At 40.6% G+C, this 26,092-nt stretch overlaps 1 protein-coding gene across 1 annotated transcript in view; it reads left to right on the top strand.

Moving 5' to 3' along the window:
* LOC128636587 (uncharacterized) overlaps positions 1-19,445 on the top strand; it is a 60,067-nt gene extending 40,622 nt beyond the window's left edge. Inside the window, exons 3-4 of the mRNA XM_053689581.1 lie at positions 5,563-5,585; positions 19,235-19,445. Coding sequence (XP_053545556.1) covers positions 5,563-5,585; positions 19,235-19,363 — 152 coding nt within the window. The 3' untranslated portion in view covers positions 19,364-19,445. The remainder of the gene's footprint in view (positions 1-5,562; positions 5,586-19,234) is intronic.
* The last annotated feature ends 6,647 nt before the right edge of the window (positions 19,446-26,092 follow it).

Below are 26,092 nucleotides of genomic sequence, written 5' to 3'. Positions count from 1 at the left end.
AATGGAATTTATTCGTTCTTTACTTAAAGAAGTCTTAATTGCATTAGAAATAGAGGATTCTGGTCCTCTTGATACTAAATCTAAACGTTTAAATAAGGTTTTTAAATCTCCTGTAGTTATTCCAGAAGTTTTTCCTGTCCCTGATGCTATTTCTGAAGTAATCTCCAGGGAATGGAATAATTTGGGTAATTCATTTACTCCTTCTAAACGTTTTAAGCAATTATATCCTGTGCCATCTGACAGATTAGAGTTTTGGGACAAAATCCCTAAGGTTGATGGGGCTATCTCCACTCTTGCTAAACGTACTACTATTCCTACGGCAGATAGTACTTCCTTTAAGGATCCTTTAGATAGGAAAATTGAATCCTTTCTAAGAAAAGCTTACTTATGTTCAGGTAATCTTCTTAGACCTGCTATTTCTTTAGCGGATGTTGCTGCAGCTTCAACTTTTTGGTTAGAAGCTTTAGTGCAACAAGTAACCGATCATAATTCTTATAGCATTGTTAATCTTCTTCAACATGCTAATAACTTTATTTGTGATGCCATCTTTGATATCATTAGAGTTGATGTCAGGTATATGTCTCTAGCTATTTTAGCTAGAAGAGCTTTATGGCTTAAAACTTGGAATGCTGATATGTCTTCTAAATCAACTTTGCTTTCCCTTTCTTTCCAGGGTAATAAATTATTTGGTTCTCAGTTGGATTCTATTATCTCAACTGTTACTGGAGGGAAAGGAACTTTTTTACCACAGGATAAAAAATCTAGAGGTAAATTTAGGTCTAATAATCATTTTCGTTCCTTTCGTCACAACAAGGAACAAAAGCCTTATCCTTCACCCACAGGAGCGGTATCAGTTTGGAAACCATCTCCAGTCTGGAATAAATCCAAGCCTTCTAGAAAACCAAAGCCAGCTCCCAAGTCCACATGAAGGTGCGGCCCTCATTCCAGTCCAGCTGGTAGGGGGCAGATTACGATTTTTCAAAGAAATTTGGATCAATTCAATTCACAATCTTTGGATTCAGAACATTGTTTCAGAAGGGTACAGAATTGGCTTCAAGATAAGGCCTCCTGCAAAGAGATTTTTTCTTTCCCGTGTCCCAGTAAATCCAGCGAAGGCTCAAGCATTTCTGAAATGTGTTTCAGATCTAGAGTTGGCTGGAGTAATTATGCCAGTTCCAGTTCTGGAACAGGGGCTGGGGTTTTATTCAAATCTCTTCATTGTTCCAAAGAAGGAGAATTCCTTCAGACCAGTTCTGGATCTAAAAATATTGAATCGTTATGTAAGGATACCAACATTCAAAATGGTAACTATAAGGACTATCCTGCCTTTTGTTCAGCCAGGGCATTATATGTCCACAATAGATTTACAGGATGCATATCTGCATATTCCGATTCATCCAGATCACTGTCAGTTTCTGAGATTCTCTTTCCTAGACAAGCATTACCAGTTTGTGGCTCTGCCGTTTGGCCTAGCAACAGCTCCAAGAATTTTTACAAAGTTTCTCGGTGCCCTTCTGTCTGTAATCAGAGAACAGGGTATTGTGGTATTTCCTTATTTGGACGATATCTTGGTACTTGCTCAGTCTTCACATTTAGCAGAATCTCATACGAATCGACTTGTGTTGTTTCTTCGAGATCATGGTTGGAGGATCAATTTACCGAAAAGTTCATTGATTCCTCAGACAAGGGTAACCTTTTTAGGTTTCCAGATAGATTCAGTGTCCATGACTCTGTCTCTGACAGACAAGAGACGTCTAAAATTGATCTCAGCTTGTCGAAACCTTCAGTCTCAATCATTCCCTTCGGTAGCCTTATGCATGGAAATTCTAGGTCTTATGACTGCTGCATCGGACGCGATCCCCTTTGCTCGTTTTCACATGCGACCTCTTCAGCTCTGTATGCTGAACCAGTGGTGCAGGGATTACACAAAGATATCTCAATTAATATCTTTAAAACCGATTGTACGACACTCTCTGACGTGGTGGATAGATCACCATCGTTTAATTCAGGGGGCTTCTTTTGTTCTTCCAACCTGGACTGTAATTTCAACAGATGCAAGTCTGACAGGTTGGGGAGCTGTTTGGGGGTCTCTGACAGCTCAAGGGGTTTGGGAATCTCAGGAGGTGAGATTGCCAATTAATATTTTGGAACTCCGTGCAATTTTCAGAGCTCTTCAGTCATGGCCTCTTCTAAAGAGAGAGTTGTTAATTTGTTTTCAGACAGACAATGTCACAACTGTGGCATATATCAATCATCAAGGAGGGACTCACAGTCCTCTGGCTATGAAAGAAGTATCTCGAATTCTGGTATGGGCGGAATCCAGCTCCTGTCTAATTTCTGCGGTTCATATCCCAGGTATAGACAATTGGGAAGCGGATTATCTCAGTCGCCAAACATTACATCCGGGCGAATGGTCTCTTCACCCAGAGGTATTTCTTCAGATTGTTCAAATGTGGGGACTTCCAGAAATAGATCTGATGGCTTCTCATCTAAACAAGAAACTTCCCAGGTATCTGTCCAGATCCAGGGATCCTCAGGCGGAAGCAGTGGATGCATTGTCACTTCCTTGGAAGTATCATCCTGCCTATATCTTTCTGCCTCTAGTTCTTCTTCCAAGAGTAATCTCCAAGATTCTGAAGGAATCTTTGTTCTGCTGGTGGCTCCAGCATGGCCTCACAGGTTTTGGTATGCGGATCTTGTCCGGATGGCTTCTTGCCAACCATGGACTCTTCCGTTAAGACCAGACCTTTTGTCGCAAGGTCCTTTTTTCCATCAGGATCTCAAATCCTTAAATTTAAAGGTATGGAGATTGAACGCTTGATTCTTAGTCAAAGAGGTTTCTCTGACTCTGTGATTAATACTATGTTACAGGCTCGTAAATCTGTATCTAGGAAGATATATTATCGAGTCTGGAAGACTTATATTTCTTGGTGTCTTTCTCATCATTTTTCCTGGCATTCTTTTAGAATTCCGAGAATTTTACAGTTTCTTCAGGATGGTTTGGATAAAGGTTTGTCTGCAAGTTCCTTGAAAGGACAAATCTCTGCTCTTTCTGTTCTTTTTCACAGAAAGATTGCTAATCTTCCTGATATTCATTGTTTTGTACAAGCTTTGGTTCGTATAAAACCTGTTATTAAGTCAATTTCTCCTCCTTGGAGTTTGAATTTGGTTCTGGGGGCTCTTCAAGCTCCTCTGTTTGAACCTATGCATTAATTGGACATTAAATTACTTTCTTGGAAAGTTTTGTTTCTTTTGGCCATCTCTTCTGCTAGAAGAGTTTCTGAATTATCTGCTCTTTCTTGTGAGTCTCCTTTTCTGATTTTTCATCAGGATAAGGCGGTGTTGCGTACTTCTTTTACATTTTTACCTAAGGTTGTGAATTCTAACAACATTAGCAGAGAAATTGTGGTTCCTTCATTATGTCCTAATCCTAAGAATTCTAAGGAGAGATCATTGCATTCTTTGGATGTAGTTAGAGCTTTGAAATATTATGTTGAGGCTACTAAGAATTTCCGAAAGACTTCTAGTCTATTTGTTATCTTTTCCGGTTCTAGGAAAGGTCAGAAGGCCTCTGCCTTTTCTTTGGCATCTTGGTTGAAATCTTTAATTCATCATGCTTATGTCGAGTCGGGTAAAACTCCGCCTCAAAGGATTACAGCTCATTCTACTAGGTCAGTTTCTACTTCCTGGGTGTTTAGGAATGAAGCTTCGGTTGATCAGATTTGCAAAGCAGCAACTTGGTCTTCTTTGCATACTTTTACTAAATTCTACCATTTTGATGTGTTTTCTTCTTCTGAAGCAGTTTTTGGTAGAAAAGTACTTCAGGCAGCTGTTTCAGTTTGATTCTTCTGCTTATAATTTCAGTTTTTTTCATTATATGATTTAAACTTTATTTTGGGTGTGGATTATTTTCAACGGAATTGGCTGTCTTTATTTTATCCCTCCCTCTCTAGTGACTCTTGCGTGGAAGATCCACATCTTGGGTAGTCATTATCCCATACGTCACTAGCTCATGGACTCTTGCTAATTACATGAAAGAAAACATAATTTATGTAAGAACTTACCTGATAAATTAATTTCTTTCATATTAGCAAGAGTCCATGAGGCCCACCCTTTTTGTGGTGGTTATGATTTTTTGTATAAAGCACAATTATTCCAATTCCTTTTTTTTATGCTTTCGCACTTTTGTCTTATCACCCCACTTCTTGGCTATGCGTTAAACTGATTTGTGGGTGTGGTGAGGGGTGTATTTGTGGGCATTTTGAGGTTTGGGAAACTTTGCCCCTCCTGGTAGGAATGTATATCCCATACGTCACTAGCTCATGGACTCTTGCTAATATGAAAGAAATGAATTTATCAGGTAAGTTCTTACATAAATTATGTTTTTTCTTGCTTGTCTTCGGTCGAATGACTGGGGGTGGCAGTTAGGGGAGGAGCTATATAGACAGCTCTGCTGTGGGTGTCCTCTTGCAACTTCCTGTTGGGAAGGAGAATATCCCACAAGTAATGGATGAACCCGTGGACTGGATACACCACAAGAGAAATAAATTTATCAGGTAAGCATAAATTTTGTTTTCTGTGCATCTCAGGGAGTGAGGCATGCATTAATAACGCGGTTTGCAAGGGCAGTGATATTACAGGGCTAAAAACCCTTTAGGACACGGGACATACATGGTACATCTGTGTCGTTAAAGAGTTAAATACATTTATATTCTTAAAAATCTGCTCAATTTCCTTTTTCCTCTGTTCAGTGCAATAAAATGCACCTAGCTATCTTTTTATATGCATATCCCTTAATAACGAAACCGCAGCGTGCAAGCACCAGGAAGCAACGAACACCTCAACAAAAAAAACAAAAAGTGACCTGGTACATTTGAATAATACAGGATGTGTAAATACAGATGTTTATTTATAATCTTTATACCTATTTTTTTTTTTAAATTTGCTGATAATCCTAAAATATGGTATTAAATCTTTTGATAAAAAAAAGGATTGACCTGAAGTCTAGAACACTGCGCCATAGACAGAGCTTGGCAAAATTCTATCAAGCTGACTGTATTTTAAACAGCTAATCAGAACCAGTGAAGTAGTATTTACAGCATAGTGATGAGATGGATGAGAAGCATGGTCATTTCTTGCAACTGATATAAAATAGGAAGGGTAAAAGTCTGCTAAACACTGCAGAGATATGTTTATGAAGTATGGTAAATCTGTTCATGTAATTTCATTTAATATAAAACATATTTTTAACCCTTTAAATGGACATTGAAGTAAGGCATTAGTGCTTATTTATCAATGTATTAGCAGATAATCTTTCCAGCTAGGGAACCTGTCCCTCTCCCATTTGAAGCTGAGGACGCATCAGCTACACTCATTAATGTCACAACTTGTGTAGCCACTCCCTTTGCTGTTGCACAACCAATTTAGTGAGATCAGGACTTGCTAATCATTCTGGATGATTCAGTCCAAGATAATTTAAAGAAATGCTAAATTCAAAATTAAAGTTTAACGATTTAAAACTTTTATGCAAAATTATTTAATGTCCCTTTCATTTTTTAACAGGTTCACGTGACACACATAAAAAGGTGAGTAAACTAGTTACTATAAGGAATACTATCTTGCATGTGAAAGCGCTCCAGTTAAAAATGTTTACATAATGTTTGCATGCAAATGGTTATAGGGACAATCTGATGTAGTATAGCTGCCACCATGTGAGAAAAATACAGGAATACTTTTCTGCAGAATTGTAAACAATATGCACAAAATATTAAAGGGATAGAAAGGTCAATATTGAATTGTTCATGAGTACATTTCATTTTTTTAAAAGAAGCATTTCTTTCATGTAATTGGCAAGAGTCCATGAGCTAGTGACGTATAGGATATACAATCCTACCAGGAGGGGCAAAGTTTCCCAAACCTCAAAATGCCTATAAATACACACCCACAATTCAGTTTTAGATCTCATGACTGTAGCATCGGACACGATCCCCTTTGCTCGTTTTCACATGAGACCTCTTCAGCTTTGTATGCTGAACCAATGGTGCAGGGATTATACAAGGATATCACAATTAATATCCTTAAATCCCAATGTTCGACTATCTCTGACTTGGTGGTTAGATCACCATCGTATAGTTCAAGAGGCCTCTTTTGTTCGTCCAACCTGGACTGCGATCACAACAGATGCAAGTCTTTCAGGTTAGGGAGCTGTTTGGGGATCTCTGAGAGCACAAGGGGTTTGGAAATCTCAAGAGGCGAGATTACCAATCAATATTTTGGAACTCCGTGCGATTTTCAGGGCTCTTCAGATTTGGCCTCTGTTGAAGAGAGAACCGTTCATTTGTTTTCAGACAGACAATATCACAACTGTGGCATATGTCAATCATCAGGGTGGGACTCACAGTCCCCAAGCTATGAAAGAAGTATCTTGGATACTTGCTTGGGCGGAATCCAGCTCCTGTCTAATTTCTGCGGTTCATATCCCAGGTATAGACAATTGGGAGGCGGATTATCTCAGCCGTCAGACTTTACATCTGGGGGAGTGGTCCCTCCATCCAGATGTGTTTTCTCAGGTTGTTCAAATGTGGGGTTTTCCAGAAATAGATCTGATGGCTTCTCATCTAAACAAGAAACTTCCCAGGTACCTGTCCAGGTCCAGGGATCCACAGGCGGAAACAGTGGATGCATTGACACTTCCTTGGTGTTATCAACCTGCTTATATTTTCCCGCCTCTAGTTCTTCTTCCAAGAGTGATCTCCAGAATCATCATGGAGCAATTGTTTGTGTTGCTGGTGGCTCCAGCATGGCCTCACAGGTTTTGGTATGCAGATCTTGTTCAGATGTCCAGTTGCCAACCTTGGCCACTTCCACTAAGGCCAGACCTTCTGTCTCAAGGTCCGTTTTTCCATCAGGATCTCAAATCATTAAATTTGAAGGTATGGAAATTGAACGCCTAGTGCTTAGTCATAGAGGTTTCTCTGACTCAGTGATTAATACTATGTTACTGGCTTGTAAATCTGTTTCTAGAAAGATTTATTATTGAGTTTGGAAGATTTATATTTCATGGTGTTCTCATGAATTCTCTTGGCATTCTTTCAGAATTGCTAGAATTTTACAGTTTCTTCAGGATGGTTTGGATAAGGGTTTGTCTGCAAGTTCCTTGAAGGGACAAATCTCTGCTCTTTCTGTTTTATTTCACAGAAAGATTGCTAAACTTCCTGATATTCACTGTTTTGTACAGGCTTTGGCTCGTATCAAGCCTGTCATTAAATCAATCTCTCCTCCTTGGAGTCTTAATTTGGTTTTGAAGGCTTTACAGGCTCCTCCTTTTGAGCCTATGCATTCTTTGGACATTAAACTACTTTCTTGGAAAGTTTTGTTCCTTTTGGCCATCTCTTCTGCTCGAAGAGTTTCTGAATTATCTGCTCTTTCTTGTGAATCTTCTTTTCTGATTTTTCATCAGGATAAGGCGGTTTTGCGGACTTCATTTAAATTCTTACCTAAGGTTGTGAATTCTTACAACATTAATAGAGAAATGGTTGTCCCTTCCTTGTGTCCTAATCCTAAGAATTCTTTGGAGCGATCCTTACATTCTTTGGATGTGGTAAGAGCTTTGAAATATTATGTTGAAGCTACTAAAGATTTCAGGAAGACTTCTAGTCTATTTCTTATCTTTTCTGGTTCTAGGAAATGTCAGAAGGCTTCTGCTGTTTCCTTGGCTTCGTGGTTAAAGCTTTTGATTCATCAGGCTTATTTGGAGTCGGGTCAAGCCCCGCCTCAGAGAATCACAGCTCATTCTACTAGATCAGTCTCCACTTCATGGGCTTTTAAGAATGAAGCTTCATTTGATCAGATTTGCAAAGCAGCAACTTGGTCTTCTTTGCATACATTTACTAAATTATACCGTTTTGATGTATTTGCTTCTTCAGAAGCAGTTTTTGGTAGAAAAGTTCTTTAGGCAGCTGTTTCAGTTTGATTCTTCTGCTTATGTTTTAAGTTTTTCTTTTCATTTATGAGAATAAACTTCTATTTTGGGTTGTGGATTAATTTTTTTCAGCGGAAAATGGCTGTTTTTATTTTATCCCTCCCTCTCTAGTGACTCTTGCGTGGAGTTCCACATCTTGGGTATTTCTATCCCATATGTCACTAGCTCATGGACTCTTGCCAATTACATGAAAGAAAACATAATTTATGTAAGAACTTACCTGATAAATTCATTTCTTTCATATTGTCAAGAGTCCACGAGGCCCACCCTTTTTATGGTGGTTATGATTTTTTTTGTATAAAGCACAATTATTTCCAAATTCCTTTGTTGATGCTTGTTACTCCTTTCTTTATCACCCCACTGCTTGGCTATTAGTTAAACTGAATTGTGGGTGGGTTGAGGGGTGTATTTATAGGAATTTTGAGGTTTGGGAAACTTTGCCCCTCCTGGTAGGATTGTATATCCCATTCGTCACTAGCTCATGGACTCTTGCCAATATGAAAGAAATTAATTTATCAGGTAAGTTCTTACATAAATTATGTTTTTGAAATATACCTCCATTAGCAAAAATGCCTCTACTAAAAGTTATTACTGTTTTTCAGCGGCATATGCACATATGATGTGAGGGCCAGTGCACCAGTATTCAAACAACATGCCTCAGAGAATCATCTATGGCTTGTATGGCACAATAAAATGGGACATGATACCCTAATGTTTAAGCACTTAAAAGTGATGCGTTATAGGTGTAAAAATCTGACCAGAAAATATTTCCTATCTATTTCTATGTAAAAAAAGAAAAGATATTTAACCTCAAAATTTCCGTAGTAGCCACATCCCATTGTAAAGGGACTTTAAGCAGCCAAATAGGATGTTAGTCCCAGGACTTTCAATCAAGTGTACATCTGTCATGTTATTTCACTCCTCAGTTTTAGGAAGTTTACTATGAAATCTCATAAGATCACAGTAAAGTAAATTTGACATCAGCACTGATGGTGCTGATTGACTGTTTTGTTTTTTTCAGCATGCAGCTGCCAGTAACTGAAATATAGCAGAACACTTACTAGTGTAAATATGTATGTGCACAGTCACAAACATAATATAAACACACATATATATATATATATATATATATATATATATATATTTATATATATATATACACACACACACATACATATAGACATATACAGATATATATATATATACACTATTGAGCCCTTCCCAGTCCAATACCTTTATTAATCAATTTTAATATGTTATATGTTTTGAATAATCATACTTCACAATCCTATGTTCTTCATTCAGAAGAAAATGTTATTTTTATTTTTAAAAATATATTTCTATAAATATCTATATATAAAAAAGTATATATCTATATACATATCTATATCTGTATATATTCATATAGATATATAGGTATAGATATATATTTTACAAAAATATACAGATATATATAGAAATATATTTTTTTAAATAAAAAGAACACAGGAATGTGAAAATATTCCTAACACATCTTCTGATCTAGCGCAGTTGGTCTAGCGCATTTTCGGGTTAGCGTGCGAGTGATAAATAGAAAAGTCTTCCTTTAGAAGTCTATAGGGATATGGTGTTAAATGGTGTTTACATGGTCGCAATATCCGCAATTCTGAAGCTAGCGCGCCTAAATCTTTTGCTTGTGCTCTAACATTTTATTTTCAACTTGTAAATACCCACGCAAACCTGGGAACGATCAGTTTTTACTTTGAACACAGTTAGCGCTCATGAGCGATAACAATGTATCGCTCCACTTAATCTAGGCTTTATTTGGGTAACTACTTTTTTTTAATTCTCTTGAGTATGACTGCAAGCTTAACTATCAGCTAGATTACGAGTTTGGCGTTATGAGTGAAAAAGCAGCGTTATGCTTCATAACAATGCTTTTTCCCTAATGCCGCTATTACAAGTCTTGTGAGAATAGGTGTACCGCACACCTTTTTGTCCGTCACACAACGTCAGTACCGCACTTTTAAAAAAAGTCCTTTTTCAATAGGACTTTCATAGTGCCGGTATTACAAGTTTTGCTGTGAGGCCAAAAAGTGAGCAGTACAGCCTAAAATGACAAGATCCGTACCGTCATCTAAAGTCAGTAGTTATGAGTTTTACGTTACAAAGCTGTAACATAAAACTCATAACTAAAGTGTTAAAAAGTACACTAACACCCATAAACTACCTATTAACCCCTAAACCGAGGCCCTCCCACATCGCAAACACAATAATAAAAATATTAACCCCTAATCTGGCGTTCCGGACATCGCCGCCACTTAAAAAATGTATAAACCCCTATTCCGCCGCTCCCCGACATCGTCGCCACTATAATAAACCCCTAACCCCTAACGCCTAAACTGCCGCCCTCCCGCATCACAAACACTATTTAAATATTATTAACCTCTAATCTGCCGTCTGCCAACACCGCTGCTATAATAAACCTATTAACCACTAAACCGCAAGCCCCCCACAATGAAGTATAATAGAATAAACTATTAACCCCTAAACCTCTGGCCTCCCACATCACTACATAAATATATTAACCCCTAAGCCTAACCCTAACACCCCCTAACTTAACTATAATTAAAATAAATCTAAATAAAACTTACAATTATTACCTAAATAATTCCTATTTAAAACTAAATACCTATAAAATAAAACCTGAGCTAGCTACAAAATAACTAATAGTTACATTGTAGCTAGCTTAGGTTTTATTTTTATTTCGCAAGTAAGTTTGTATTTATTTTAACTAGGTAGACTAGTTAGTAAATAGTTATTAACTATTTACTAACTACCTAGTTAAAATAAATACAAACTTACCTGTAAAATAAAACCTAACCTGCCTTACACTAAAACCTAACATTACAGTAAAATAAATTAAATTAATAAAATGCAATTATTTAAATTACAAAAAGAAATAAACAGTAAATTACCCAAAATAAAAAACGATAATTATCAAAAATAAAAACAAATTACTCCTAATCTAATAGCCCTATCAAAATAAAAAAGCCCACCCAAAATAAAAAAAACCCTAGCCTACACTAAACTGCCAATGGCCCTTAAAAGGGCCTTTTGCGGGGCATTGCCCCAAAGAAATTAGCTCTTTTACCTGTTACCCCCAACAGTAAAACCCACCACCCACCCAACCAAACCCGAGAAATAAAAACCTATCTAAATAAAACTAAGCTAACCATTGTCCTGAAAAGGGAATTTGGATGGGCATTGCCCTTAAAAGGGCATTTAGCTCTTTTACATTGCCCAAACCCTAAATTAAAAATAAAACCCACCTAATAAACCCTTAAAACAACCTAACACTAACCCCCGATGATCCACTTACAGTTTTCGAAGACCAGACATCCATCCTCATCCAGGTGGCAGAAGTCTTCATCCAAGCGGGCAGAAGTCCTCATCGAAGCCGACAGAAGTTTTCATCCAGACGGTATCTTCTATCTTCATCCATCCGGCGTGGAGCGAGTCTGTCTTCAAGACATCCGGCGCAGAGCATTCTCTTCTTCCGATCGCTGCTGTAGAATGAAGTTTCCCTTTAAGTGACGTCATCCAAGATGGTGTCCCTTACATTCCGATTGGCTGATAGAATTCTATCAGCCAATAGGAATTAAAGGTGAAAAAATCCTATTGGCTGTTGCAATCTGCCAATAGGATTGAGCTTGCATTCTATTGGCTGATTGGAATAGCCAATAGAATGCAAGCTCAATCCTAATGGCTGATTGCATCAGCCAATAGGATGAAAGCTCAATCCTATTGGCTGATTGCAACAACCAATATGATTTTTTCACCTTTAATTTCTATTGGATGCAAGCTCAATCCTGTTGGCTGATTGCAACAACCAATAGGATTTTTTTCACCTTTAATTCCTATTGGATGCAAGCTCAGTCCTATTGGCTGATTGCAACAGCCAATAAGATTTTTTCACCTTTAATTCCTATTGGATTCAAGCTCAATCCTATTGGCTGATTGCAACAACCAATAGGATTTTTTCACCTTTAATTCCTATTGGATGCAAGCTCAATCCTATTGGCTGATTGCAACAGCCAATAGGATTTTTTCACCTTTAATTCCTATTAGATATGTGCGATTCGTTTTGGATCGATTCGGAAATTCGTCCGAATTCAGTAGATTCGGATCGATTCGAATTTCCGAATTAAAATAGTGCTGAATCTACGAATAAATCCGAATTAGCTCAGATTTATTCGGTAGATTCGGATGGCAATGGATTACACTAGTATTGTACAGTATATTAGGTTATATCACTCTTCTATGGGTTACACCTAATATACAGTACATAATACTAGTCTAATACACAGCATATCCCACACATACCAAAATTCCGAATTTCCGAACCGAATCCGAATCCGAATGAATCCAAAACGAATCCGAAACGAATTCATTCAAATTTTTCCGAATTCGAATCGTTCCGAACCGAAATTCAAAAAAATCCAAATCAATTTGAACCGAAACAAATTTTTCAATCATGCACAAGTCTAATTCCTATTGGCTGATAGAATTCAGAATCGGCCAATCGGAATGTAAGGGATGCCATCTTGGATGACATCACTTAAAGGGATATTTCATTCTACAGCAGCGATCGGAAGAAGAGGATGCTCCGCGCCCGATGTCTTGAAGATGGACCTGCTCAGCGCCGGATGGATGAAAATAGTAGATGCCGTTTGGATGAAGACTTCTGCCTGCTTGGATGAAGACTTCTGCCAGCTTCGATGAGGACTTCTGCCCGCTTGATGAAGACTTCTGCCGCCTGGATGAGGATGGATGTCCGGTCTTCGAAAACTGTAAGTGGATTGTCAGGGGGTTAGTGTTTTTTTAAGGGTTTATTGGGTGGGTTTTATTTTTAGCTTAGGGTTTGGGCAATGTAAAAGAGATAAATGCCCTTTTAAGGCCAATGCCCATCCAAATGCCCTTTTCAGGGCAATGGTTAGCTTAGGTTTATTTAGATTTTTATTTGGGGGTTTGGTTGGGTGGGTGGATGGGTGGTGGGTTTTACTGTTGGGGGGTGTTTGTATTTTTTTTTAACAGGTAAAAGAGCTGATTTCTTTGGGGCAATGCCTCGCAAAAGGCCCTTTTAAGGGCCAATTGGCGGTTTAGTGTAGGCTAAGGTTTTTTTTTTTATTTTGGGTGGGCTTTTTTATTTTGATAGGGCTATTAGATTAGGAGTAATTCATTTTTTTATTTTTGATCATTTCGTTTTTTATTTTGTGTAATTTAGTGTTTATTTTTTTTGTAATTTAGATAATTGTATTTCATTAGTTTAATTTATTTTATTTTATTGTAATGTTAGGGTTTAGTGTAAGGCAGGTTAGGTTTTATTTTACAGGTAAATTTGTATTTATTTTAACTAGATAGCTAGTAAATAGTTAATAACTATTTACTAACTAGTCTACCTAGTTAAAATAAATACAAACTTACCTGTGAAATAAAAATAAAACCTAAGATAGATACAATATAACTATTAGTTATATTGTAGCTAGCTTAGTTTTTTTTTTTACAGGTAAGTATTTAGTTGTAAATAGGAATTATTTAGGTAATAATTGTAAGTTTAATTTAGATTTATTTTAATTATATTTAAGTTAGGGGGGTTAGGGTTAGACTTAGGCTTAGGGTTACGTTAGGGTTATACTTAGGGTTAGGGTTATGTTAGGGTTAGGTTTAGGGGTTAATATATTTATTTAGTGTTAGTGATGTAGGAGGCCAGAGGTTTAGGGGTTAATAACTTTAGTATATTGGCAGCGACATTGGGCGCGGCAGATTGGGGTTAATAGTTTTATTTAGGTGGCGGCAATGTTAGGGGCAGCAGATTAGGGGTTAATAACTGTAATGTAGGTGGCAGTGATATCGGGAGCGGCAGATTGGGGTTAATAGTTTTATTTAGGTGGCGGCAATGTTAGGGGCAGCAGATTAGGGGTTAATAACTGTATGTAGGTGACAGCGATATCGGGGGTGGCAGATTAGGGGTTAATAACTGTAATGTAGGTGGCCTGCTTTCTACACTCAAGTCCATGTCAGCAGCGATGCTACTACACTGTCACACTTGAGAGGCCGTGTTCCTGTTCCATGGCGTAGATTCTGGTAAGATCGTTTCATTTTTTATACACATAATGATAACGCAGAAGAAGGGTCACAGTGTGATACTTTTTATCTTTATAGGGTTAATATCCCTGGTAGGGGGATTATTGAACAGTGTGGGGGGGGGGGGTTGTGCATAATATTGTTTGTTGTGTCATTAGTGCAATATGTGTCAGATGTGGCTCTGGCAATGGGTGGACTTTAGTTTAATTTCCGGGAGTATTTGCACGGCAGTTTTGCCACGTTTTCTCCCTAGTGCATGGACGGTCCTGTGAGGCATTCCTTCTGTCGGGTGACTTCCTTGCTTGAACGGTGGCGAAGGAGACGTAACGGTTTCTTTGGTCCGGGTCATAGGAGGTGGTGAGTGCCCCGGCCATTGGAGATTATAAAGGTGCCATTTTTATTAGATTATAACTAGTTTGTACTAAAGCCGCAAACTATGGAGGACTCTGACGCGTTAGAGGGTACTCCCTCTTTAACTAAGTCTAGTACCTGTGTTTATTGCAAGGAGGTTCTGGTATATCTGCCTGCTCGACTATGTTCCACATGCCTTGATAGAGCCATGACATCTCGAAAGAAAAGGATGTCTAGTACTACTGAGCTGTCCACCTCTGAGGGCTCCCCGTCCTGTGAGGTGCGTTCCCTACATACATCTCCGAGTACACATGCAGTGCCCGAGGGCATGTCTATTTCTCCTACGGGAGAGATCCGTTGGCCATCAGATTTTGCGGATCAACTGCCAACGGCGGTCTCTAAGGTGATAAGTGCCTTACCACGTTCTGCAAAGTGCAAGCGTAAGGTAAAATATGGCGATTCGGCCCAGGGGTCTTATACTCCAATGGATATCTCGGAAAGATCCGCTGACAAGGACGACTCCGACTCTTCGGAGGATGTTCCTTCTGGGTCGGAGTCCATGTCATCTAAAGCTCCCACTGCACAGTAGCCTGACTTTAGGTTTAGGATGGAAATTTCGCGCTTTTTGCTGAAGCAAGTGCTTGCTACCCTCAAGGTTCCGGAACCGAAACTACCGGAGGAACCTTCGATTCCTAAGTTTGATAAAATGTATGAGGAGAGGGTGGTACCTCAGACCTTCCCGGTTCCTGTTAAGATGGCTAACATTATTAAGAATAAATGGGAGAGATTAGGTTCTTCCTTTTCCCCTTCTTCTTCCTTTAAGAAGCTGTTCCCTGTCCAGGACTCTCAGCTCGAGCTATGGGGGACTGTCCCTAAGGTGGATAGTGCTATCTCTACGCTATACAACATGATTAAGGGATAACACCCGAAACGTTGTTCTATGTTTGTTTGGAGTAGATGTAAATAAATATACATCATTTATTCTGGAGTGCTGCAAGCTGCTTCTTTTTTCTACATTGTATTTGGGACTTGTTGGTGTGGAGTCCTGGATGGCGTGGTCACCCATTTGATACAAAGGTGCTGGAGAGCATATATATTCTACTCTATGCTATCTCTACGCTCGCAAAGTGGACAACGATTCCTCTTAAGGATAGTTCGTCATTTAAAGAGCCCATGGATAAAAAGTTGGAGAACATGTTAACAAAGATGTTCCAACACACAGGGTTTGTTTTTCAGCCAGCAGCGGTGGTAGCTGCGACATATTGCTGTGAGTCTCTGTCGGACATGGTCAAGAGGAAGACTCCCCTCAACGAGATACAGGAGAGAATTAAGGCCTTGAGGGTTGCAAATTCTTTTATTTGTGATGCCAATATGCAAATTAATCGCCTGAACGCAAAGGTGTCAGGTTTTTCCGTTTTAGCCCGCAGGGCTCTGTGGCTAAAATCATGGTCTGCGGACATGACCTCTAAGTCCAGACTTCTGTCCCTTCCCTTTCAGGGAAAGATCCTGTTCGGTCCAGGATTGGACTCAATCATACCCACGGTTACAGGAGGCAAGGGCGCTTTCCTACCGCAGGATAAAAGGTTAAGTCTAAGAGAACTACTTTTTGTCCCTTTTGTGCGGACAAGGCCCAACGCTAGCAGTCCACTGCGAAAGCGGATCAGTCCAAGGGTACTTGGAAACCAGCTCAGTCTTGGAATATGTCCAAGCAGAACAAGAAGCCCGCCGAAACACAGTCGGCATGAAGAGGCGGCCCCCGACCGGCCTCCGGACCAAGTAGGGGGCAGATTATCTCTCTTCTCAGAGGCCTGGTTGCAGGATGTTCAGGACCCTTGGTTTCTTGAGGTTATCGCCCAGGGTTACAGGATAGGGTTCAGATCTCATCCGCCCAGGGGCAGATTCCTCCTCTCAAATCTGTCTTCCAGACCAGAAAAGAGAGAAGCCTTTCTAGACTGTGTGAGGGATTTCTCTTCTCTTGGAGTTATTGTACCAGTAGCCACAGCAGAAAGGGGTCTAGGGTACTATTCAAACCTTTTTGTGGTCCCAAAGAAGGAGGGCACGTTCCGCCTGATTCTAGACCTAAAATGTTTAAATACATTTCTGGCTGTCCCATCGTTCAAAATGGAAACGATCAGATCGATTCTGCCCCTAGTTCAAGAGGGTCAGTTCATGATGACAATAGACTTGAAGGATGCCTACCTTCATATGCCTATCCACAGGGATTACTTTAGGTTCCTGAGATTTGCTTTCTGGACCAACATTTCCAGTTTGTGGCCCTTCCCTTTGGTCTGGCAAAGGCCCTGAGAGTCTTTACGAAGGTTCTGGGGACACTACTTACAGTGGCCAGATCCAGAGGCATTGCTGTGGCGCCCTATCTGGATGACATCCTATTCTAGGCACAGTCATTCAGTCCCGCAGAGGATCACTCCAGGGCCCTTCTTTCATTACTCCAATCTCACGGTTGGAAGATAAACTCAGGAAAGAGCTCCCTGATTCCCAGCAACAGGGTGAAGTTCCTGGGAACGATAATAGATTTTATATCAATGAAGATATTTCTCACAGATCAGTGACGCAGGAAGATTGTGTCCACCTGTCTTGCCCTTCAGTCCTCCTCCAGTCCCTCAGTGGCTCAGAGTATGGAGGTGATCGGGCTCATGGTGTCCAGCATCTATGTCATTCCATTCACCAGGTTCCATCTCAGACCTCTTCAGCTGTGCATGTTGAGAACATTACCTCGTGGCTTACATCAACCATCAGGGGGGGACGAGAAGCTCCCTAGCAATGAAGGAGGTTTCTCAGATATTGGAATGGGCAGAGTCCCACAGCTGCTCACTCTCAGTAATCCACATTCCAGGTGTGAACACCTGGGAAGTGGATTTTCTAAGCAGGCAATCATTCCATCCAGGGGAATGGTCTCTCTATCCCGAGGTGTTTGCGGAGGTTTGTCTCCAATGGGGGACACCGGAGATAGATCTCATGGTGTCCAGACTCAATTGCAAGCTACCCAGATACGGGTCGCGATCCAGGGATCCCCAGGCAGAGCTGACAGACACCTTAGCGGTTCCTTGGGGGTTCAACCCAGTTTATGTTTTTCCACCGTTGCCACTTCTACCTTGAGTAGTGGCCCGCATCAAGCAGGAGCAAGCTTAGGCTATTCTGATTGCTCCGTCGTGGCCGTGGAGGACGTGGTTTGCGGATCTGTGGGGGATGTCATTGTCTCCTCCATGTAGGTTACCCTGTTGCAGGGATCTGTTGGCATAGGGTACCTTTCAACATCAAAATCTAGATTCTCTGAGGCTGACTGCGTGGAGATTGAACGCTTAGTTTTAGCTAAGAGAGTGATTGATACTCTCGTTCAGGCCAGGAAGCCGGTCACTTATTGCATCTATCATAAGGTGTGGAGGACTTACTTGTCCTGGTGTGAAAAGTATGGATAGGAGAAGGGGCTTGCCGCTAGTTCCTTGAAGGGGCAGATTTCGGCTTTATCTGTTCTGTTGCACAAGAGGCTCGCTGAGCTTCCTGATATCCAGTCTTTTGTCTAGCCTCTGTCTAGAATCAGGCCTGTTTTTAGACAGTCCGCTCCTCCCTGGAGCTTGAACTTGGTTCTGAAGGTGTTGCAGAGCGTTCCGTTTGAACCTATGCACTCTCTTGACATTAAGTTACTTTCTTGGAAGGTTCTGTTTTTGTTGGCTATTGCATCGCCATGACGAGTATCTGAGTTGGCAGCCTTGCAATATGAGCCTCCTTATCTGGTTTTTCATGCTGATAAGGCTGTTCTTTGCACTGGTTTTGGATTTCTTCCCAAGGTTGTGTCTACTCGTAATATCAATCAGGAACTAGTTGTTCCTTCTTTGTGTCCTAACTCTTCTTCTCCTAAGGAGAGGTTACTTCATAATTTGGATGTGGTTCGTGCTTTGAAGTTTTATCTTCAGGCTACGAAGGATTTCAGACAGTCTACATCTCCTTTTGTGGTGTATTCAGGGAAGCACAAGGGGTAGAAGGCCTCTTCAACTTCTTTGTTCTTTTGGTTGAGGAGCATGATATACTTGGCCTACCAGACAGCATAACATAAGCCCCCTCAGAGGATCACGGCTCACTCAACTAGAGCTGTGGCTTCTTCTTGGGCCTTCAAGAATGAGGCCTCTATGGAACAGAATTGTAAGACAGCTACCTGGTCCTCCTTACATACCTTTAAAATTTTTTACAAATTTGACGTTTTTGCTTCGGCGGAAGCAGATTTTGGGAGAAAGGTTTTACAGGCTGTGGTGCCCTCAGATTAGGGTCCGCCTTCTTTGCCCTCCCATTTCTTTCATTCAGTGTCCTCTTGAGCTTGGGTATTTGTTCCCACAAGTAATGAATGAAGCTGCGGACTCTCCTCCTCTTTAGATGGAAAATATAAATTATGCTTACCTAATAATTTAATTTCCATCGTGGGGAGGAGAGTCCATGGCTTCCACCCGTTGCTCCGGTGGGCGGACCTAAAATTAATATTATTCTTCTGACACCATTTATACCTTGATATTTCTCCTACTGTTCTTTGTTCCCTCGGCAGAATGACTGGGGGATGAGGGAAGTGGGGGAGGTATTTAAGCCTTTGGCTGGGGTGTCTTTGCCTCCTCCTAGTGGCCAGGTTCTTAATTCCCACAAGTAATTAGTGAAGCCGTGGACTCTCCTCCCCACGATGGAAATGAAATTATCAGGTAAGCATAATTTATATTTTTATACAATAAAAGGTTCTGCAGGGATTATAGACTTATTTTTGGTTCTTCATTATAGGACGAGGAGCACAACATGGAACCTACACTTCATTATGCTGAGATCGCCAACAGAAAAGTGCCTTCTCGCCCAAGGAGCAAACATACGGAAGAGAAGATAACTTACGCACCTATTAAGACACAGCGTTGAATGTGCTCATGTCAGAACATCACTATTTTCAGGTCATATATGTTATAAAAAATATTGAGTAAATATGTTCTTTATATATTGAGATCATTTGTTTATTTGTATATATATTCAGCTTTTCAATTATTTGAGTTAAAGTTATTACTGTTTCAGGAGCATATGCTACATATGACTAGATCATTGGTGTTTAACCCCTTAATGACAACTGACGTACCAGGTACGTCATGCATTAACAACCAGTTAATGACAATAGACGTACCTGGTACGTCAGTTGTCTAAGAGAGTGCTGGAAGCGATCGCAATCGCTTCCAGCAGCTCTCAGGGTATTGCAGTGATGCCTCCATATGGAGGCATCCTGCAATACCTTTTTAGAAGACTCAGATGCAGAGAGAGCCACTCTGTGGCCCTCTCTGCACCGGTAGCGATGGTGCCGGTTCGTTGGTGGGTGGGAGCATAACAGGGAGGCGGGTGGGCGGCCCATCGCTACCCGGCATCCGGTTCCTGTAAGTGCAATGTGCACGCCGGGTGCCGGGAGCGTGCGGGGGCGCGCGTGCGCGCGCGCGATTAGCTGGCCACTGACACCAATGAGGAGGGAAGAGGGGGGAAAAAAGATGTTAAAAATATAAATATATAAGGATCTGGGAGGGGGAGGGGGTTGGGGTATTGTGGGGGGCTGCTACACTACAGAAAATATTAATAATTGCAAAAAGAGAAAAAGATACTTTTGTTTTTGGGGGCAAATTGGGTACTGGCAGACAGCTGCCAGTACCCAAGATGGCGGCAAATAGGTAGGGGAGAGTGTTAGAGAGCTGGGGGGGGGGGGGGGGGGATCATGGAGGTTGGGGCTAAGGCAGGGGTCCATCACAGCTAAAACATTTTATTTTTTTTTATTAAAAAAAAAGAAAAACTCCTTTTATTTAGTACTGGCAGACTTTCTGCCAGTACTTAAGATGGCGGGGACAATTGTGGGGTGGGGGAGGGAAGAGAGCTGTTTGGGAGGGATCAGGGGGTGGGATGTGTCAGCTGATCTCTACCCTAAAGCTAAAATTAACCCTGCAAGCTCCCTACAACCTACCTAATTAACCCCTTCACTGCTGGGCATAATTTACGTGTGGTGCGCAGCAGCATTTAGTGGCCTTCTAATTACCAAAAAGCAATGCCAAAGCCATATATGTCTGCTATTTCTGAACAAAGGGGATCCCAAAGAAGCTTTTACAACAATTTGTGCCATAATAGCACAAGCTGTTTGTAAATAATTTCAGTGAGAAACCTAAAATTGTGAAAAAAAAATTTTTTTTTAATTGTTTGCTCGCATTTGGCGGTGAAATAGTGGCATAAAATATATCAAAATGGGCCTAGATCAATACTTGGGGTTGTCTACTACACTACCCTAAAGCTAAAATTAACCATGCAAGCTCCCTACAACCTACCTAATTAACCCCTTCACTGCTGGGCATAATTTACGTGTGGTGCGCAGCAGCATTTAGCGGCCTTCTAATTACCAAAAAGCAACCCCAAAGCCATATATGTCTGCTATTTCTGAACAAAGGGGATCCCAAAGAAGCATTTACAACCATTTGTGCCTTAATTGCAGAAGCTGTTTGTAAATAATTTCAGTGGGAAACCTAAAGTTTGTGACAAAATTTGTGAAAAAGTGAACTTTTTTTTTTATTTGATGACATTTGGCGGTGAAATGGTGGCATGAAATATACCAAAATGGGCCTAGATCAATACTTTGGGATGTCTTCTAAAAAAAAATATATACATGTCAAGGGATATTCAGGTATTCCTGACAGATATCAGGGTTCTAATGTAACTAGCGCAAATTTTGAAAAGAAATGGTTTGGAAATAGCAAAGTGCTACTTGTATTTATGGCCCTATAACTTGCAAAAAAAGCAAAGAACATGTAAACATTGGGTATTTCTAAACTCAGGACAAAATTTAGAAACTATTTAGCATGGGTGTTTTTTGGTGGTTATAGATGTGTAACAGATTTTGGGGGTAAAAGTTAGAAAAAGTGTGTTTTTTTCAATTTTTTCCTCATATTTTATATTTTTTTTATAGTAAATTATAAGATATGATGAAAATAATGGTATCTTTAGAAAGTCCATTTAATGGCGAGAAAAACGGTATATAATATGTGTGGGTACAGTAAATGAGTAAGAAGAAAATTACAGCTAAACACAAACACCACAGAAATGTAAAAATAGCCTTTGTCATTAAGGGTAAGAAAATTGAAAAATGGTCTGGTCATTAAGGGGTTAACCTTGGCACCAGTGATGTTTTGGAACTACATTTCCCATGATGCTTAACCAGACTGCAGAGTGCCTAAGCATCATGGGAAATGTAGTTCCAAAATATCTGGGGTGCTAAGGTTAGCCATTACTGGACTAGAGCATCAGGATATAAACACTTTATTTCCCAGAGGGCTGGAGGTGGTGTGTATTGTGTCAGTGAAGACTTCATTTGTTTCATACATTCCCCTGCTGGTGCATAGGCACTCACAGCATATGTGCATATGCCACTGAAAAAACACATAACTTTTTACTAGAAGCATTTTTGCAAATGGAAGTACATTGCAAAATGCTTCTATTCAAAATTGAAATACACTTATGCACATTTCAGTTTTGACGTTTCTATCCCTTAAGTATATAGCAGATTAAATATTCACTATTTTATTATGATGTTTAGAGAGTCGTTACCTTTCATTTGCTACCCCCCATAGACTGCAATAAAATGATATAATACTACTATGAGGAAATTCACTAATTCTTCTATAGATGCTAGTTTAGAATAGAGGTAGATTTAGGGTTAGTGAGACCCTGAGCAAAAAACAATGCTGCCCTTTCTGCGAGGGTTGTTACTAGCACAATCAAGTCTTTAGAGGCTGAAAATTGATTGTGACCATTAGGGATCGGCAAATGTTTTGAAACTTTGAAATGTAAAATTAATTTCGATATGTTTGAATCAAAATATTTGTTTGAATAATCAAATGTTTACCTATGTATTTTACATCAAATTCAAAAATATTACTAAAATTTGATTTCAAATTTGTTTTATGCAAATTAAATTTCAATATTTAATTTCACATTGTATTTCTAATCTACATTTAGCTTTTATAAATTTAATATTCAAATTCAAAACCAACATTCCAAACTAAAATTCGAAATTGAAACCTAAATTTGAAATTGAAAGTTACATTCAAAAACCAGAAATAACATTAGATTTTGTAAATTAAAGAATATTCGTTCTTATCAACATTCGATTTTCCAAATCGAATTTTGACAATAAAATTTGTTCTACCATTCAAATTCTAATTTAAACACATTCCCCCATCCCTAGTGACCATACAAGGGCTGAGATTCTCTGAATATCTATTAATAATGCACACATTTCCAAACATACACTACTGTGCAAAAGTTATAGACAAGTGTGAGAAATTGCTGTAATGTAAGAATGCTTACAAAAATATAAATGTTAATACCTTATTTTTATCAATTAATAAAATGCAAAGTGAGTGAACAGAAGAAAAATCTTAATCAAATCAATATTTGGTCTGACCACCCTTTGCCTTCAAAGCATAAATTCTTCTAGATACATTTCCACAAAGTCAGTGATTTTGTAGGAATATTTTCAGGTGCATGATTAAACAATTACAGGTGCTAATGATTTTCAATTAAATATGTAGGTTGAAACACAATCATTCACTGAAACAGAAACAGCAATGTAGGAGAAATAAAGCTTGGTGAGGAACAGCAAACTCTGCTAACAAGGTGAGGTTGCTGAAGACAGTTAAATGTCAAAAGTCCTACACCATGGCAAGACTGAGCACAGCAACAAGACACAAGATAGTTATACTGCATTAGCAAAGGTCTCTCCCAGGCAGACAGGGGTTTCCAGATGTGTTAACCAAGCTCTTCTGAAGAAACACAAAGAGCAAAGGCATCGTTGAGGACATTAGAATCAGTGGTCATCTAAGGAAACAGTGCAGCAGATGAAATACCCATCAAGCTTACTTCCCTAAACAATTGGAAGATTTCCAGCAGTGCCATAAGCTCAGAATTGGCTGATGAGTCAATATTTGAAATATTTGGCTGTAGTAGAAGGCAGTTTGTTTGCTGAAGGGCTGGTGAGTGGTACAAAAATGAGTTTCTGCAGGCAACTGTGAAGCATGGTGGAGGTTCCCTGCAAGTTTGGGGCTGCATTTCTGCAAATGGAGTTGGGGATTTGGTCAGAATTATTGGTCTCCTCAATTCTGAGAAGTACAGGTAGATACATATCCATCATGCAATACCATCAGGAAGGCATCTGATGGGCCCCACATATATTCTACAGCATGGCCACAATCCCAAACATACAGCCAAAGCCATTAAGATCTATCTTCAGTGTAAATAAGAACAAAGAGTCCTGGAACTGAATTTATGGCCCCCACAGAGCCCTGATCTCATCATCATTGAGTCTGTTTGGGATTACATCAAGAAACAGAAGCAACTGAGGTTGCCTACATTCACAGCAGAACTGTGGTTAGTTCTCCAAGTTGTGTGAAAAAACGTATCTTCTGAATTCCTTAAAAAAACCTGTGTGCAAGTGTACCTTTAAAGGCAAAGGGTGGTCACACCAAATATTGATTTGATTTAGATTTTTCTTCTGTTCACTCACTTAGCATTCAGGTAATTGATAATAATAAACTATTAACATTTTTATTTTTTAAAGCATTGTTACGGTTACCCTTAGTCTCGCTGAGAGATGGACCGCTTAGTAGCCTGGATCCCTATTGCTAAAGAGGGGAGAAGCTGCTTTCCATAGTATTCTATATGAGTCTCGCAAATATAGAATAATCTCCCTTAGCTGCAGTACAGCTAGGATACCCTTCTGCCCACAAAAACGAGTCAACGCTGCGATTGAGGGTCAAACAAGAACTCAGGACTGGGATGCCCAGCCTGCTTTTTATTAAGGTTACATGCACACAGGGCACTCCCAGGGGGAGAGGGGTTGAAGCACAAAATCCCCCATCACACATTTAGATAGAGAGCACTGTCCTTTGACAGGCCACAATAGGATTACAGTACTTAAGATAACAAGTTTACAAGTTCATCTTATCAATTAGCAGTCTGGCTCCAGAGGTGATTAGACAATAGTTTCTAAAAGCTGAAAAAAAAGAGTTAACTCTTTATGAAATGATACTTGTTACGGTTTTCTTGGAGCCCTTCTTAGGCGCTGGCTTGCTGGTTCAGGCATTGCTGCTGGGAAATAAGCTCTTCACAACAAAATAACTAATGCTTCTGTAACAGTGCTCCCTTTCTGTGGAACACTCTGGCAGACACGGTCTGACCCCTTTTCGGGGCAGACTAAGGCTGTCCAGGCCGCTGGTTATGCGGGGCTGAGGTCGGTTTGTCTGGACAACCCGTCGGCGTTGCCATTCTGTTTCCCAGGTCTGTAAGTAATGGTGAAATTGAAGGGTTGCAACGATAAGCTCCAACGTAATAGCCTGCCGTTATCTCCAGAGACCCGGTTCAGCCACACCAACGGGTTATGGTCGGTGACCAGAGTGAACTCCTGACCATATAAATAGGGAGTCAATTTCTTTAATGCCCACACCAAAGCCAAACACTCCTTTTCGACCGCTGCATAGCTGACTTCGCGGGGCAGGAGCTTCCGGCTGATGTAGGCAACTGGATGCTCCCCTCCATCTTCGCCTACTTGGCTGAGGACGGCTCCCAGCCCGAACATGGAAGCATCTGTATGGACGATAAAACGTTTGTTAAGGGCTGGGGCCGCCAAGACAGGAGCGTTAATTAGAGCATTTTTGAGAGCCTGGAAAGCCGTTTCACAGTGGGGAGACCACAGGACCTGTCGAGGTAAGTTCTTCTTGGTCAAGTCAGTCAGGGGTTTGGCAAGTGTGCTGTAGTCTGGTACGAACCGTCTATAGTACCCTGCCGTGCCCAGGAAGGCTAGGACCTGAGTCTTAGTGATGGGGGTGGGCCAATTGGCGACAGCTTCTATTTTGGCCGGCTCTGGTCGCTGCTTTCCACACCCCACCCGGTGACCCAGGTACTGTACCTCGGCCATCCCAAAGTGGCATTTTTCTGGCTTCAGAGTCAGGCCAGCAGCCCGGATCTGATCCAGAACCATTCCCACATGAGCTAAGTGGTCCTCCCAGGACTCACTGTGGATCGCTATGTCGTCCAGGTAGGCGCAAGCAAAACTCTGGAAGCCATCCAGGAGCCTATCCACCAAGCGCTGGAATGTAGCTGGGGCATTCTTCATCCCAAACGGCATTACCCTAAACTGATATAAGCCGAATGGAGTGACGAATGCCGACTTGGGGATAGCCTCCGGGGCCAGGGGAATCTGCCAGTAACCTTTGCAGAGGTCAATAGTGGTCAGGTAATTTCCCCTGGCTATACGATCGAGTAGCTCGTCTACCCTGGGCATAGGGTAAGCGTCCGTCACGGTCTTTTCATTGAGCCTCCGATAGTCTACGCAGAACCGGGTGGTCCCATCTTTCTTGGGCACCAAGACAACTGGGGAGGCCCAGGGACTATCGGAGGGCTCAATTACCCTGAGCTGGAGCATCTCATCGATCTCCTTCTTCATTCCTGTCCTAACTGCTTCGGGGATTCGGTACGGAGCCTGGCGCAAGGGAGCTTGTCCCGGAGTATCTACCTGGTGGGTGGTTAAAGTAGTGTACCCTGGCTTCGGGGAGAAGGTGAGGTGTTTGGACTGGAGGA

The sequence above is a fragment of the Bombina bombina genome, chromosome 7, assembly GCF_027579735.1.
Source record: "Bombina bombina isolate aBomBom1 chromosome 7, aBomBom1.pri, whole genome shotgun sequence".
Classification (NCBI taxonomy): Eukaryota; Metazoa; Chordata; class Amphibia; order Anura; family Bombinatoridae; genus Bombina; species Bombina bombina.
This window is presented reverse-complemented; position numbering and strand designations above follow the sequence as displayed.